Genomic DNA, 16564 nt, shown 5'->3' on the forward strand with positions numbered 1-16564 from the left:
TCAGAAGCTTTATTTGGCATTTTAAGTGAAGCATTAGAAATTAACTCCAGTTATACCAAAGCGCTGCTGTATTCTCAATTCTTATTGGTCAGAAAGTGTTGATTAATTTTCTATAAGAAAGTGCTTTTATTGTAGATTATGTTTATTTTCCATTGTGTACATGTTGGTGGAAATCACAGAAGTCACACATTACATCCTTTATCAAGTCTTGCCAATAGTACAATCACCACTTTATTATTTTTTTATTGTATGCAATTTGTAAGAAATTAGAAATCCTTGTTTTCTCTTTGACTGAAGCCTCATGAGTTGGGCTGAGCTGCTGGTTTAGTACGGGTTGTTGTTGGCGTGCTTCATGATGGCCATGAGCGCCAGCCACGTCTCCTGAGCAGTCGGGAGGATCTGACTGGCTGGCAGGATGAATCCGTATCGTCCGGTGTCTCTCAGCTCAAAGGTGAAGGAGTACTTGATGCCTTGGTTGTAGGTCCAGTCAATGGTGCCACCACTTGCTTGGTCTGAGAAGAATAATTAGATTGACATGTTCAAATTTTGCTCTAAAAATAGCTGGGTTAAAAATAAAGCAATTGATTAAGTCAATGCTGGCTCCAGTATGGAGAAACCCAGCATGGACTGATTTAATTCAGCGAGGTTTGGGTCAGGATGGTGATTTTTTTTTAACCCAAAAATGAGTTAAAATTTACTACATTGCTCGGTTGTAGACACCAGTGCTAGCTGATAATCTGAGATGCACAGAAAACTAGCTAAAAGTAACATTAATTGTTATGTAGTAGTGCAAAATACAGTAATTTAGGTTAGCTGTAAAAATAATAATGTATATGTAAATAATTATTATGTAAATAATTAAAGAATTTAATCTAATCTTTAACATTTTTCTTACAAAACATATGAACTTGTCTTATTTACTAGGCACAGCCATATTTCCCCCTCAAATAACATTAGCTGGCATACCTTTTTTGTCGGCAGGATAACAAGCCAAACTACGCTTTAACAAAATTTACTGCCTACATCAGGGATTTTCAAATCTAGCTATGGAGCTCTTTAACTGTAAAATTAATTCCTCTGACCACCTCATTCATGACCATTGTTTAATTGTGTAAATAATAATAATAATATCGAAATAATATTTTGTCTATTTATTAGAGCCATTGAGCTTCCTAATGCTAATCTTTCTACCGACAGATTTCTACCACTGTAACTCTAAAAAACACAGATTCCTGGGGACCCCTGGACCGCACCTTAAGAACTACTGGCCTACACTAAACCCAGCACCTGAATTTTATAAAATAACCCAGAAAAGGATGGAAAAGATGATTTCATTAACAGCATAACCAAAGTTTTAGGTTATCCTGAGTACTACTCAGGTGTAGTACTGTGCTACTGGAATGAAATCATCTTCTCCTGAGAACATCTCGATTACGGTGTAGTTGCGTTGTACGTACAGATGGTGGTGATGATGCTGCCGTAACTGTATTGAGTGTTATACAGACTTTTCAGGGCAGTGATGGCCTTTCCTGCAACCTCATGCTGCCAGAACATAATGGGAAACATTATCACATTAGACAAAGTGCTATTTATTAATATACAAGAGGTGGTGTGGAGGTTTGGAGGTCTCACCAGCTCCGCGTTGTCCTTGCAGGGAGTTGAGGTGTAGCCGTACGGGTAGAGGAGCATTTGAGAGTAGCTGTGGATGGACACAAAGGCTTTAATCCTGCCGTGAGACTTAACAAAGTCCACGATGGCCTTGACCTCAGACTCTGAGTGAGCATACGGTCCACGATACGTCTCTGAGCAAGGGCTACTACTAGCACCAGGGCCTGTAGATAAAAATGAATATATATATATATGTATGTATGTATATGTATGTGTACACGTGCTATATGGACAAAAGTATTGGGGTATTGGGACCCCTGACTATCACACTCATATGTGCTTGTTGAACATCTCATTCCAGATTTATTTCCCCCTTTGCTGTTATAATAAGCTCCACTCTTCTGGGAAGGCTTTCCACTAGATGTTGGAGTGTGGCTGTGGGGATTTGTGTTCATTCAGCTACAAGAGCATTAGTGAGGTCAGGCGCTGATGTTGGTGAGGAGGTCTGGGGTTCAGTCGGTGTTCCAGTTCATCCCAAAGGTGTTCAGTGGGGTTGAGGTCAGGGCTCTGTGCAGGACACTCGAGTTCTTCCACTCCAACCTTCACACACCATGTCTTCATGGAGCTCGCTTTGTGCACAGGGGCATCGTCATGCTGGAGCAGGTTTCAGCCTCTTAGTTCCAGTGAAGGGACATTGTAATGCTACAGCGTACAAAGACATTCTATACAATTGTGTGCTTCAAACTTTGTGGCAGCAGTTTGGGGAAGAACCACATATGGGTGTGATGGTCAGGTGTCCACAAACTTTGGACAATATATGTAGTATATATATACAGTATATATATTTTCTCTTTGGTACCTCCAAATCCAGCATCCCAGTTCCTGTTGGGGTCGACTCCAATGCAGCTAGATCCAGAATTGGGCTTCCTCGTCTTGCGCCACATGCGGTTCTGTACATATGATCATAAAGAATCATATATGATTCATTTTTATTGCTAGAAGCCATGATCTGTTGTAATTATGCCAGGTGACGTCTACTGATGGAAACAGCAAGGTATGTCAGTGGATCAAACCAAGCACAAGCACTGGAAAACTACTGTAGCAGAACTGATACATTTATAAATAAATTAATTGTAAAAAACGCCATAATTTAGCGACTCATCGCAGCTTCAGGAGCAGATCCTGTGTTGCAGCTAATCACATGCTTTTATGTGAATTATTTCATTTCCCTGAAGGAAAAGTATTTTTTGTGAGACTTTAATATTTAAGCTTGACAGTCAATTAAAAAAAAACAGTGACACACAACGCTATGTAATAATACATAATGTAATGACTTTGGTATTCTTAATTGTGTGTTCAGCATAAAAATAATAAATGTCTGGATGGCACATTATGCCAGATGGAATTTTGACTCATCCTTGAAAATTCACCCAGGAATAAATAAAAATACAAAATGTCAGTTGGAGCGCTTGAGCATAATCTGCACAAAAGTGTAAAAAATAAAATAAAATAAAATACTCATTAGTTCCCTTTTTTTGAGAGTATGGTATCATAAAGCACCAGTGCAAAACATATCGTCATCACTTCATGTTGCAGAGGTGAGTGTGTGTGTGCATGACGTCTTGTGCTTCTACACAGTTTTAACACTCACACTGGTGTGAGTGAACTGGAATCCATCAGGATTGGTGACGATCTCCAGGAAAATGTCGTAGTTTTTGAGGATGCTGGTCAGCTCTGTGTCACGTCCGTAATCAGTCACAATCTACGCAAAAAAAGCAAAGGAATGCAACGTTAAAGCTAAATGCTATCCACACGTGCTTCCGAATGCTGCTAGCTACTTAAGACTGATGAGTGCGTGTTGGTTGGTGAAGCAGGAAATGGTTACAGCGAACCTTCTTGGCGAACCATGTTCCACTAGCTTGGGTCACCCATTCTCTGGAGTGAATACCAGTGTCGATCCAGAGACCAGGCCGGTTAGCACCGGTGCTAAACTATATAAGACAGTAAAAAACAATAATAATAAAAATAAAATATTATTAAATAAAATATTCTTTTATTAGGTTCATTAATTCAGGTTCAGCTCAACAATAAACAATAAACCATACACTAAACAACGTGCAAGATAAGGTAGCAAGGTAACCACGTGCATGATTGTGCAGTTAAAACAATGCATTCAGTTAGGCTGCCGCTCACATTTACACGTTTTGTTCCATGTACTGATATTTTTATGTGACTCACTTTCAGGACGTTTAGAGGACGTCCCTCGTAACTCTTTCCGATCACGATCTTGCTAACAAAACCAGGGTTCTCCTGCACCAACATGTCAATGAAGCTGTTGATCTGGAAATCGAGTGAAGAGGAAAAGACTATGATCACTGCAATCATAAAACACAATGTGCTTTTTAATACTGTACGTAAGGAATAAAACACTTGGGGATAATCTGTTATAGGAAAATAAGCAATGATGTTGAAGTTACAGGTAACATCCTGAAGTTTTTTTACACCACAGCAATTTGTCAACAATTTCAATTTTCATTTAATAAACAATGACACGTCATATTTCCATTTAATGCTATAGCTATAAACAGCTAGAAACACTCGTTCCCTCACCAGCCTGTCTTTTTTCAGGCTGTTCATGGAAATCAGATTTGAGCAAGGGCTTTAAAATATTGTAGTACTGACCTCGTTTAGCGTGTGGTAGATGGCATAGTTGTAATCATCACTGCTTCTCGGCTGAGCCTTCAGTTTCATCATCTCACGCTGCTCCTCATCGAGAAGATCCTGGAGGCGCGAGAATGGTTTACAATCGTTTAACAAAGCACAAAATAGCGCCAAAAATGAAAGCGCAACTCTACCTGAAGATCCTGGATCATGATCTCATAGTGGATCTCATGGTACCCCAGGAACGCCCTGACGGCCTGCAGGCTGTGGAAGGGAACTCGGACATCGACAGGCAGCGACTCGTCAACGGGTTCCATCCAGAAATCCAGCTACACACACACACACACACACACACACATATGAGAATAAATTCATATAGGACACTCTGAGTCTTCAGATTTATGGAATTCTGAAAATTCATTAGGAATTTTACCCCAAGGTCCTCATTCGCCGAGAGCTCCTTCAGGAGATTGATCTGAGCCTCATTTACAGCCGTGATCCGAAGGACCTGTTGTCTATCAGAACATAAGTCTAATCAGTCATGGCATTTCTGATAAATTGTCCAGATGGAGAAATTCACTGCAGGACTGCAGGTCAAACCAATCCTCATGTTGGATAAATAAACATTTTTTTTATACATTGTTAATAGTAGTTCATATTTTCAGACTGTTGAATGTATTGGCCAAGAGTCTATAAACACTATATGGAACTCAATCTATGATTAGAGTAAATTAACATCCATCAACCATCAGTGATCATCATGAAAATTACCCCTCAAAAGTCTCCTTGCCAAAAACGGCCACAAACAGAGCCAGCAACACCCAAAGTCCTCTCATTTTTCTTCCCAAAGCGCACTCTCCAAGCACGAGTGTGCTTTTATATCCTTTTACACATGATGACCTTGAGCCTTGGGCGCCACATTGGAAACGCTGCTCTGTTTCCCACACCTTGAGTCAAAATATAACAAATATCTCACAGCAAAACTACTGATTTAGGATCAAATGCCTCTTCAATTTGCTCAGTGTTTGTGTGTATCACTGGAAAATTTCCGACAGCAATGAGAAAAGAGCAGATGCATTTCATGCATTTTATAGTCCTTTACAGGTCTCACACCATCATAATGTCCTTTTTTACTCCGTTTTTGGCAGGATTTGTTGTTATATTGTGTTCTGCAGGAGAAAATAAAAAGACATAATCTGAAATAAATGTCAAACCTGGTCAATTAATTCCACTCAAAGTGATCTTTTATGGTTTTGGGATGTCTTATTGCTTTACATTTACTCATTTGGTGGATATTATTGTTCAAATTGATTCAGGATTTATTCCAATCCATGTCCAAATTGGTTTCAATTCCTCTTTGAAAAACTGACCTCATATTTGCGTGGCGGTCTGGGAAAACCCATCGGATAGTGCTATGTCTGAATTCAAGCCAGAAAAAGTGCCAGTGTTTTTCTGCCTATACTTTGACACCTCAGCTTTAATAAACCATAAATATACAGTATTTCACCAAAACAACTTGGAAATGTTTTATTTACTTTTTACCCTCGCCTTGGCTATCTTTCTGTAAAGATCATGCTGGGTTAAACCGGTTGTACACTGAGTGATTTCAGATTATGTCACACTACACGAGATCTCAGTAAAATCTCAGCCAAATTCTATAACAGTGTGCGTTAGTGTTTCTTCTCCATGTGAGCTTATACGATAAAGATCCTCTAATCTAAAAGCAAATTACATTCAAACGTTCTGTTTACGTCACCAATCAGCGTGATCCAGAAATCAGCTCATGCAGAAAGCGTTCTCGCATAAACACTCTTCAAAGTGAGCGTGATGTAATGAGGAGAATTTTTCCTGTCCATTAGCATGTTTTGTTTATGTTTCCCCCTGGCCACTAGCGTGTTTATAGCTGTGCCGTGAGTTTGCCAGCCTCCTACTGGTGGATTTTTGACAAGCATTGGAGCAGCACTCACACTCTGAGATTTTAATACAAAATCCTCACACTGACACAACTTTTTTACAAAGGCACTAAAAAAACGTCACATTATATGTTGTAAGACTTGTAAAATGCTGAACAAAGATGTCTAAAATCTCGCTAGCTAAGAGTAATTTCCTCGCACAGTCAATGCCAAGCTTTGATCAAGTTGCCGGATATCTACATGCTGTATTGAAATGGATATAAGTCTTATCAGTTCAGTTTGTAATCAGATAACGGCTGTCAAAATGGCCGCCGTGCTCCTGCACCACAATCGGAATTATCTTTATCTTTAAACACAATTTTTTCACTTTTTCATTTTCAGGGACTTTAGAATGCTAGAACTTTACTTGTGATTAATATACAGTATGTGCAAAAGAGAAAAGTTTAGTTTGTAGTTTTCAGAACGATAAATAATAGAAATTGTCAGAACTTCAGCATGTGAAGGGTTTTCCCAGGCCGCCACACATACAAGTATTGCTTAACGAGTGTGTGTTTTGAGTATTTTGTTCCGCATATCTGTGGTCAAACTGCTCTTTTTTATGCAATGGATGAAGTTTTTTATTTATTTTTTATTTGACAGGATGGAACACAGCTGATAGGACACTGGAGGTCAGGTAGAAATCATATTGAGTACGCACAGGGAATGGAAAAATGTTATGATACAGAGGTCAAAGAACAGGTGTGAGAGAAGATATTTAAAGAAAGGGCGTGAGAACAAGGACTGGGAATGAGAAACGGGGGAAAAATATGATGTGAAAAGAAATAGAACAGAAATTATTATTATTAGGAATTACAAATCTGTAAAGATTTGGAATAAAAGAACATTAATGGAGATATTTGACGTCTTCCTCTAAAAAAAAAAAACATGTAATTTAGAAACATATTAAAGGACATATTTGCATCTTTATCAAAAAGATTGACATTTAATACATAGAAAAAAGGGATATTTATTGTCTTTATTTTTTCAACCCTGAAAATTCAAATCCATTAAAAAAAACAAGTATCTTTTTGCATTTTTAATTTAAAATTCTGTCAAATATAGTATAAGAAAAGCCATGGAATATCTGAGCGTTTCTACAACATAATGAACAAAATAACCCTATAAAAAGTCAAATCTAGAACTCTTAAGGGTTCTTTGGTTTGTGGCACTGGGGGATCCCTTAAATGTTCTCTGTAGAACCCTGAAATGTGACATTTACATGCAGTATCTGCCTGTCTGACTAGCTTTAACTGTAAAGTTAAAATCTAGAAAGGTTTCACCAGAAGGCGCAATAGACAAGATTCATCAACATTTGTCATGATTAGATCTCAAACACTTAAATAAGTAGTTCTGAATAAGATTTTGATTATTTTTTCACTCAGTGAGTCCCACCCCCCAATCCCCGTGCATATAGACATAGCTCCGCCCCCAGAACCCAAGTTAGCATGCTAACTAGAGTTAGTATTAGCAAGGACTGTTGTGACATTGCTTTCAAGTGCACTCGGCCATTCATCTGCTTGAATGTCAAGTTATAACACTCATGATCATATGATTTATGAGAATGGTGCTGTCGCTGTCCTTTTTTCTTTGTAATGAAGCTTTTAAACATTGTTAACATTGTTTATTTAAACATTTTTTAAACATTGTTAGCATTTTAAGCTCTTCTTTAGCATTTTTAAGCACAGGATTGCGAGATTGTTCATGAATACCATCGCTTTACTGTTTTTCTCTGTAATAAAAAAACGTATCTACTTGATTCCTTATGTAAAGCTGTCCATTCAACAACTTCAAAGCTTTATACAGGTTGCGTTTCCATACCGCTCCAGGAGCAACATCACTAGTTCTGCATCCAGCTTCATCCCCTTCACTAGTAATAAACGACTCCACTTTGAAAAAGAGCCCCCGGTGTTTATTCTGGTTTTATTCTAGTTTCTTTTCATTTAGTTTTTTCAAAGCACAGTGGGCTTTTTTTCTTTCTTTCTGCTCGCAGGAGAATTATCTGGCTGCGCTGAGCACTTACCGATTTCACACTCAGATGGGGGCGGAGTGAATGAGCACTGAGGATGTGTATCTAAAATGAAGCCCATGTAAACACTAACAAGTATTCCTTATCATGTATATATTTTTCCAGGTTATTTGTACAAGTCAGGAGTAAAATATTTAATATTGCACTTTTCATGTTAAAAAAAATGTCATCACTGACACAACACCGATACTGACAAACAAATTAAATGCAGTTGAATTTGTTGTAAAAGTTTTCAAATGAGTAATTTTACAGAATACAGCCTCTAAAGATATAAACCTGACTTTTTTATTTGAGCTCTTGGATATATAAACTTTCTAAGCATGTGAAAAAATTATGTTCCTTTTTTTGTTGAAAGACCGAAAGAGCATAAATCTAATATTTTTTAATGTAAATCTTTGTACAAATCACAATTTAATTAATTATTATTAAAAAAGTATCTGTTTAAAATTATTGTAAGGTTAAGCATTTTTTTAAGTATTTAAAAAAAAATAATTCCCCAGGAAATCTGCACTACTGACACCGAAGTTCTCATATTTATATAAATCCTAAGAAATAATGCAGTGTTTCTTAGAAATATCACTGTGATGAGTCTTGAAGCAGGTTTGTGAATAATTCTGGTGACAGCAGAGTAATGGTGACCTTTTTCAGTGTTGATGCTGGAACATGCTCGAGAAACAGTGATTCATTCTACACAGACTGACCATTTTTTAAAAATAAAATCTGTCTCTTATGAAATCCTGCATGATTTAATTGTAGAAAGGAGGCTTGGGCCAAAAACAATTTTGGTCTGCTTTTCATTTCTAAATGAGCCTGTTTTGACTGAGGAAGAGATAGAATGTTTAGACATAGACTATTTAACATTTCCATATTAAATAATAAATAAAGTAGCATAGTTTTATTGGTTTTTAATTGGTCTTTATTGGTTTCCATACTGCATATGTGGGTGGAAATCACAGCAGTCACACATTACATCCTGCATCAGAGTCCCTGAGCTGTGCTGCTGGTTTAGTACAGGTTGTTCTTGGTGTGCTCCATGATGACCATGAGAGCCAGCCACGTCTCCTGAGCAGTCGGGATGATCTGATTCGCAGGAAGGATGAATCCATAACGTCCGTTGTCTCTCAGCTCAAAGGTGTAGGAGTACTTGATGCCCTCATCGTAGGCCCAGTCTGTGGTGACTCCACTTGCCTGATCTGAAAGAATTGATTCACAGATTGTTTAATGTGGAGTTCTAATCTCCTACACTGAGTACTAACCCCCTATACAGAGTATTAGTCACTGTGCAGCACTAATCCCTAACACTGAGTATTAGTCACTGTGGAGCACTAATCCCTAACACTGAGTATTAGTCACTGTGGAGCACTAATCCCTAACACTGAGTATTAGTCACTGTGGAGCACTAATCCCTAACACTGAGTATTAGTCACTGTGGAGCTCTAATCCCTAACACTGAGTATTAGTCACTGTGGAGCGCTAATCCCTAACACTGAGTATTAGTCACTGTGGAGCACTAATCCCTAACACTGAGTATTAGTCACTGTGGAGCGCTAATCCCTAACACTGAGTATTAGTCACTGTGGAGCGCTAATCCCTAACACTGAGTATTAGTCACTGTGGAGCACTAATCCACTACACTGAGTATTAGTCACTGTGGAGCACTAATCCCTAACACTGAGTATTAGTCACTGTGGAGTACTAATCCCTGAGTGTTAGTCACTGTGGAGCACTAATCTCTAACACTGAGTATTAGTCACTGTGGAGCACTAATCCCTAACACTGAGTATTAGTCACTGTGGAGCACTAATCCCAACACTGAGTATTAGTCACTGTGGAGCGCTAATCCCTAACACTGAGTATTAGTCACTGTGGAGCACTAATCCACTACACTGAGTATTAGTCACTGTGGAGCACTAATCCCTAACACTGAGTATTAGTCACTGTGGAGCACTAATCCCTAACACTGAGTATTAGTCACTGTGGAGCACTAATCCCTGAGTGTTAGTCACTGTGGAGCACTAATCTCTAACACTGAGTATTAGTCACTGTGGAGCACTAATCCCTAACACTGAGTATTAGTCACTGTGGAGCACTAATCCCAACACTGAGTATTAGTCACTGTGGAGCACTAATCCCTAACACTGAGTATTAGTCACTGTGGAGCGCTAATCCCTAACACTGAGTATTAGTCACTGTGGAGCACTAATCCCAACACTGAGTATTAGTCACTGTGGAGTACTAATCCCTAACACTGAGTATTAGTCACTGTGGAGCACTAATCCCTAACACTGAGTATTAGTCACTGTGGAGTACTAATCCCTAACACTGAGTATTAGTCACTGTGGAGAACTAATCTCTAACATCGATTATTAGTTGCCATGAATTTCTACTCCACTACAATGATTATTACTCACTGTGGATTTCTAATCTACTACATTAAGTTTTAGTCACTGAGGATACTAATCTCTTACACTGAGTATTAGTCACCAGGGAGTACTAATCCCTTACACTGAGTAGTATACGCCATGCAGAACAAATCCCCCATGCTGAGTACTAGTTACAGTAGAGTCCTAATTCCTTACACTGAGTAGTATTCACTGTGGAGTACTAAACCCCTACACTGAGTATTAGCTGATGTGGAGTACTTAACCCCTGCACTGAGTATTAGCTGATGTGGAGTACTAAACCCCTACACTGAGTATTAGCTGATGTGGAGTACTTAACCCCTGCACTGATTATCAGTCACCATGGAAAAAATCCCCTACTTTGAGTATTAGTCACCATGGAGCACTAATCCCCTATGTGTCCTCTAACAGTGTTTCATTCCTTACTTAGAGACCAGTAGTTTGTAAGTATCAAAGCTCTTGAGGAGTGTTTGGAGCCAGGTGAACTGGGTGATAAGTACTGTGTATAATTGTAGAGTAGGAAAAGCTTGGCTACGTTATTTGAGTTGATTTATTTATTGATTTTATTGTACTTACAGATGGTCTTAAAGGTGCTCCCGTATGTGTATTTAGTGCCATACAGACTCTCCAAGGCAGTGGTGGCTTTCAATGCAAGTTCATCCTGTGAATCCAGAGTAGAAAGAATTTAGCTCTGAACATCTAAATACCATGGTTTAGACTTTTTTCCCCAAAAAACTCACCAGCTCAGCATCGTCCACGCAAAGAGCACCAGTGTCGCCATAGGGGTAGAGCAGCATCTGAGAGTAGCTATGGATGGTCAAGAAGGCCTTGAGATTGCCGTGAGACTTAGTGAAATCCACAATGGCCTTGACCTCAGGCTCAGAATAAACACTCGGTCCACGGTACGTCTCAGAGCAAGGGTTACTACTGGAACCAGCACCTAAAGGGTTAAAGCAATCATCTCAGCCACAGTGATCTCCTGTATGATCTGGTTACATTGTGCAAATTACATGAACCTGTATATGCTGTACCTCCATATCCTGTACCCCAGTTCCTGTTAGGGTCGACACCGATACACGAGGAACCAGAGTTTATCCTCCTCGTCTTGCGCCACATGCGGTTCTAAAGACATAAGTGTCATGGCTGAAAGATATCTCATTGTGATTGTGGAGAAGGTTACAGTCTCAGGTAGATCTCACCCCAGTGATGAGTGAGCTGACCTGCATTAACATTAGCATAGATTTCAACTACGCAGATTACGTTTCAGCGAATTGGTTTGGATAACATGGAAGGCAAATTCAACATTGCAGTAGAATTTGTGTTCATTTGGCAGATTTCAATTAGTTCACTTAGCTAATGATTTTCACACATCTAGCATCAAATCTGATTATACTCTGGACTAGCTAGCTAGCTAACCTATTCACCAAGCCAACAAGCTAGCAACATTTACATGTAATCTTCTAAACAAATTTGGACATGATGAGGACTTTTAAAGGTAAGTACAATGTGATTTTAAGTGCTTATGTATGTGTTAACTTTGTTGCCTCCCAGTGTTTACATATCTTGTGTCAGATTGTACTATGGACAATAAAATGAATAATGATTGTAAAATATGAAAAATGACTGGCTCTTCATTTTCCTGTTTAACATGATTGGATCTTATTGTTTTGGAGTCACCGTGACCTCAAGTTTGGTTCCTGCCATCCATCATGCCACAGGTACGAACACAAAATTTGTATTTTTACCCTCTCCATGTTACCAAAAGTGATGGAACGCCATTCCGTCTCCATCTCTATCTCAGTTTAACTCCTGATCAGAACAATATTCATATATACTGCATATTCAAGGTGTTTTCGAACCGCTTAAACACTCACACTGGTGTGGGTATATTCATATCCATCAGGGTTGGTGACAAGCTCCAGGAAAATGTCAATCTTGTCAAGGATGGCAGTAAGAACAGGGTCACGCCCGTAATCTGTCACAATCTACACAAAGAGACATGGATTAAGGTTTGGTTGGTGTAAAAAAAGCATTCTCTGGGATTTGTTTGGTGAAGTAAATGAATGATTTATACCTTCTTGGCGAACCAAGTTCCACTTGCCGGTGTGATCCACTCTCTGGCGTGGATGCCAGTGTCGATCCAGATCCCTGGGCGCTTTGTATCACCGGTGCTAAACTATGCATGAGAAAAAAGGCAGCTTTGACAGTAATGCAGCTGCAAATCACAGGTTTATATTAATTACAAAAATAAAAACTCATTAATATATAAAGAAGTAAAAAAAAAAAGAAAGGGTTGATGTATGCAGTAAATAAATGAAGAGATAAAGTAAGCAAAAAAAGAAAAGAAAGAAAAAAGATGGAGGGATAGAATAGCATCTGTGTTGTTCTAAATATTAGTATTACAGGTGCAGTTTGTCATATTTAAAGTGTTACACCACAGCGCTGAATTTGATCAGGTGTTGAAATCTCGATTCTGATTGGTCAGAAGGTGTTGATTAGTTTTCTATAACAGCAGCTCTGAAAGTAGTGCAGCTGCAAATCACAGATTGATACCATTGTGCTTGTTCTACATAGTCTATAGTAACAACCTACGCAGGGAAAGACGTGTGTAATGTTTAATATGGTGAAGTTTGGAAGGAGTCTCCAGTGTTAGCGCTTTGTAACTGTCAGTCAGTCTTCAAGACAGAGGAGTTTACACATTCTGGTTTCTTAATAACATGTCAAGCTGTGTTTTTGTCTTATTAACTTTGACAGAGAAGTAAAGAGAGGCTGTTTATAGCTGCTATAACTTGAGTGAGAACAGGAAGTAACTTGTTTCGTAGATGTTCTACAACATTAAAAGTAACTATAAACAGGTAAAAAGTATGATTTTTTTCTTTAATTAATAAAAAATTTTAATCGCTGGCAAATTGCTGTGGTATAAGAGCAATGAAACACTTTGGTATGTGCTGTAATAGGAAAATAATCAATGTTTGGGTGGTTGCTGGTTATAATCTCTTTTGTCATATAGTGGATGTGACCAACCTTCAGAACATTTAGATCACGGCCCTCGTAACTCTTTCCAATCACGATCTTGCTAACCAGTGAAGGGTTCTCCTGAACCAACATGTCCATGAAGCTGTTGATCTGAAGAATTAGTGCAATGAAGATTTAAGATTATTAAGATTCAGTTGCAAGGTCAGTGACAGATTTTTTTGCTTTTATTATGCTTCAAAATTTGGAATACTTTCTTATAAATCTTAAACTATGGCTGCTTGTCTTTGTCCAACCTCGCTCAGTGTGTGGTAGTTAGTGTAGTCATAGTCATCAGTGGTCCTGGGCTGAAAAATACGAGATCTCATCATCTCACGCTGCTCCTCATTCAGAAGATCCTGGAGGTAAAAGGAGACCGATGAAAAGTTTTAGAGAAATATAGATAAATGTTAATGAGATTGTTTTCTATGTTAAACTCATGCTTATAACTCTACCTGAACATCCTGGATCATGATCTCATAGTGGATCTCATGGTACCCCAGGAATGCCCTGACGGCCTGCAGGCTGTGGAAGGGAACTCGGACATCGACAGGCAGTTCCACGTAAAAGGGTTGCCTCCAGAAATCCAGCTACACACACACACACACACACGAGAAAACAGATACACATCGACCATCGACCAGGATAAAGGGCTTCCTGAAGATAATCCAATGAAAATCTAATTTCACCTGAAGATCTTCCTGCTCAGATAGTTCCTTCAGGAGACTGATCTCCAGCTCATCTTTTAGAGTGATCCGAAGAACCTGGTGTCTGTTAAAGGTACATGAGTTATTATATTTGTATATGAGTAATTATTAATTATATCTTATATACTTTATATATTTACATACCAATTAAAAAAAAAACACTGCCATGCTTTAGTCTTAAATCTAGATTTCTGATTGGTCATGTAAGCTGTCACTCTAAATAGATAGATAGATAGATAGTTAGATAGATAGATAGATAGATAGATAGCCTGATGTTAGAAAATCTCTGTCCGTCTGTCTTTCTGTTTGTTTGTCTACCTTGTTTCTGTCTGTCTGCCTGTCATTATATCTATTTGTCTGTCTGACTACCATTTTGTTTGTCTATTTTATATATATATATATATATATATATATAAAATTATATTTCTATCTTTCTTTCTATCTGTCTGTCTGTCTCTCTCTCTCTATTTAAATGATCGATCCAGGCTCAGGTGTTCTCTGTGATGGTTACTCCGGTTACTCTGACTCCACCTATCCAGTGCACTCGATCCAGCCTCAGAGCGCCGTATACATCAGGATGAGTGTAAGGAAGTAAACGTACCCCTCGAATGTCTCCTTGCAGAAAACAGCTCCAAGTAGAGCTGCCAAGACCAAAAGTCCTCTCATGTTGCTTCTTTGAGTTGAACAGTTTGATATTGCGCTGGACATTTATATTTCAGCTTCATGACCTTGGGACTGACCTGCCAAATTGTCCTCCTGCTTTATTTCCCACATCGTCATGCATAACGCTGAAGCAAAAGTGGAGTTACAACAGCAGCATTTTTATTGAATTGTAAATCAGCACAATTTTGGTATTAAAATATAATCAACATTATCAACAGAAATATGTGACATTCTTATGTGTTATTTTCGTGCAGTATTAGTGAAGATGCCAAATTGTTAGGGGTCGTTTTTTTTCCCTTTTTTCCCCTCGCCTTTTTCCTCTTGATGTAAAATTTCACCAGGAAAAACATGGCTAAATATAGAGACGCAGTTTATTGATTCAGTGAGCAAGGGAACAGGTCACACTCAGATAAGTCTGGGAAACACACCCAATGGTTAACACTCCACTATTTGACCTTGTATAACTCATGGCTATGTAGTGTACAAAGTTCACACACAAGATTGCACAGCGTATTTACATTCACCTCAGTGAACTCATTTTATTATACATGAATTTTTTTTTTTCATGACCATCTGGTCACATTGGTTAGCAGAATTCCTAACTGATTACTGGCTATAAACAAATTAAAACAGTTTAATTTACCATTGTTTAACATCTGCAGAAGGCGGATGAGTGTAGACGGTGATGATGATGATGATGGTGTGTAGATACAGTACTTCCGTTTCTCTCTACACACACATATACACACTCGGTTGTGCTGAAGTTGAGCAATGTATCACTCTCCACACCCGACTGACTAAACCACAGTTTCCTTTGATAAGTGCGGAAGTAGAAGGAGTAGTAAAAATAAAGCAGCTGTACTGCATTAGACTATGTGAATGCCAAAGTGATATTTTCTGCAAAATACAGTATATGGTGAAAAGTTTGTGCACCCTTGACCATCACACCCATATGTGTTTGTTGAACATCTCATTCCAGATCCCTGGGAAGGATTTCCACTAGATTTTGGAGCGTGGCTGTGGGGATTTGTGTTCATTCAGCTACAAGAGCATTAGTGAGATCAGGCGCTGATGTTGGTGAGGAGGTCTGGGGTGCAGTCGGTGTTCCAGTTCATCCCAAAGGTCCTCAGTGGGGTTGAGGTCAGGGCTCTGTGCAGGACACTCGAGTTCTTCTACTCCAACCTTCACACACCATGTCTTCATGGAGCTCGCTTTGTGCACAGGGGCATCGTCATGCTGGAACAGGTTTGGGCCTCTTAGTTCCAGTGAAGGGAAATTGTAATGCTACAGCGTACAGAGACATTCTATACAATTGTGTGCTTCTGACTTTGTGGCAGCAGTTTGGAGAAGAACCACATACAGTATAGCTGTGATGGTCAGGGGTGCACATACTTTTGACCATATAGTATAGAAAGACGGATAAGCAGAAATGAGTCACAACCCAAATGTGATATTTAAAAAAACTGGAAATAAAGAACTTTAGACTGAATTTATCATTCCTCGCATGAATGTGATATTTTATAATAAATAAAT

General features: G+C 38.7%; 2 protein-coding genes across 2 annotated transcripts; both read right to left on the bottom strand.

Annotated features, from left to right (window-relative positions):
- Positions 1 to 197: 197 nt before the first annotated feature.
- Positions 198 to 5193, bottom strand: LOC113546609 (carboxypeptidase A1). The gene is made up of 11 exons (XM_026946557.3): positions 5041 to 5193; positions 4703 to 4784; positions 4464 to 4598; positions 4291 to 4389; positions 3847 to 3948; positions 3501 to 3599; positions 3260 to 3370; positions 2468 to 2558; positions 1633 to 1832; positions 1458 to 1542; positions 198 to 512 (listed from the first exon to the last, which is right to left on the bottom strand). Exons 1-11 carry the CDS (start codon positions 5103 to 5105, stop codon positions 325 to 327), a joined length of 1257 nt encoding a protein of 418 aa, XP_026802358.2. The 5' UTR covers positions 5106 to 5193; the 3' UTR covers positions 198 to 324.
- Positions 5194 to 9140: 3947 nt separating this feature from the next.
- LOC113546600 (carboxypeptidase A1) lies at positions 9141 to 15144 on the bottom strand. The gene is made up of 11 exons (XM_026946543.3): positions 14970 to 15144; positions 14351 to 14432; positions 14117 to 14251; positions 13919 to 14020; positions 13674 to 13775; positions 12724 to 12825; positions 12524 to 12634; positions 11681 to 11771; positions 11390 to 11589; positions 11226 to 11310; positions 9141 to 9440 (listed from the first exon to the last, which is right to left on the bottom strand). The coding sequence occupies exons 1-11, from the start codon at positions 15074 to 15076 to the stop codon at positions 9253 to 9255; spliced, it is 1305 nt and encodes a 434-aa protein (XP_026802344.3). The 5' UTR covers positions 15077 to 15144; the 3' UTR covers positions 9141 to 9252.
- Between the last annotated feature and the right edge of the window lie 1420 nt (positions 15145 to 16564).

Source organism: Pangasianodon hypophthalmus, chromosome 7 (assembly GCF_027358585.1).
Source record: "Pangasianodon hypophthalmus isolate fPanHyp1 chromosome 7, fPanHyp1.pri, whole genome shotgun sequence".
Taxonomy (NCBI): domain Eukaryota; kingdom Metazoa; phylum Chordata; class Actinopteri; order Siluriformes; family Pangasiidae; genus Pangasianodon; species Pangasianodon hypophthalmus.

Coding starts and splice junctions, on each gene's coding strand:
- LOC113546609 (XM_026946557.3), bottom strand. CDS start 5,105: ATGAGAGGACTTTGGGTGTTGCTGGCTCTGTTTGTGGCCGTTTTTGGC. Junction 2,559..3,259: donor TCCAGTTCACTCACACCAGT/GTGAGTGTTAAA, acceptor TCATATGTACAG/AACCGCATGTGGCGCAAGAC. Junction 513..1,457: donor CAGCATCATCACCACCATCT/GTACGTACAACG, acceptor TATTCTTCTCAG/ACCAAGCAAGTGGTGGCACC.
- LOC113546600 (XM_026946543.3), bottom strand. CDS start 15,076: ATGTCCAGCGCAATATCAAACTGTTCAACTCAAAGAAGCAACATGAGA. Junction 14,252..14,350: donor CTGAGCAGGAAGATCTTCAG/GTGAAATTAGAT, acceptor GTGTGTGTGTAG/CTGGATTTCTGGAGGCAACC. Junction 11,772..12,523: donor ATGAATATACCCACACCAGT/GTGAGTGTTTAA, acceptor TTATGTCTTTAG/AACCGCATGTGGCGCAAGAC.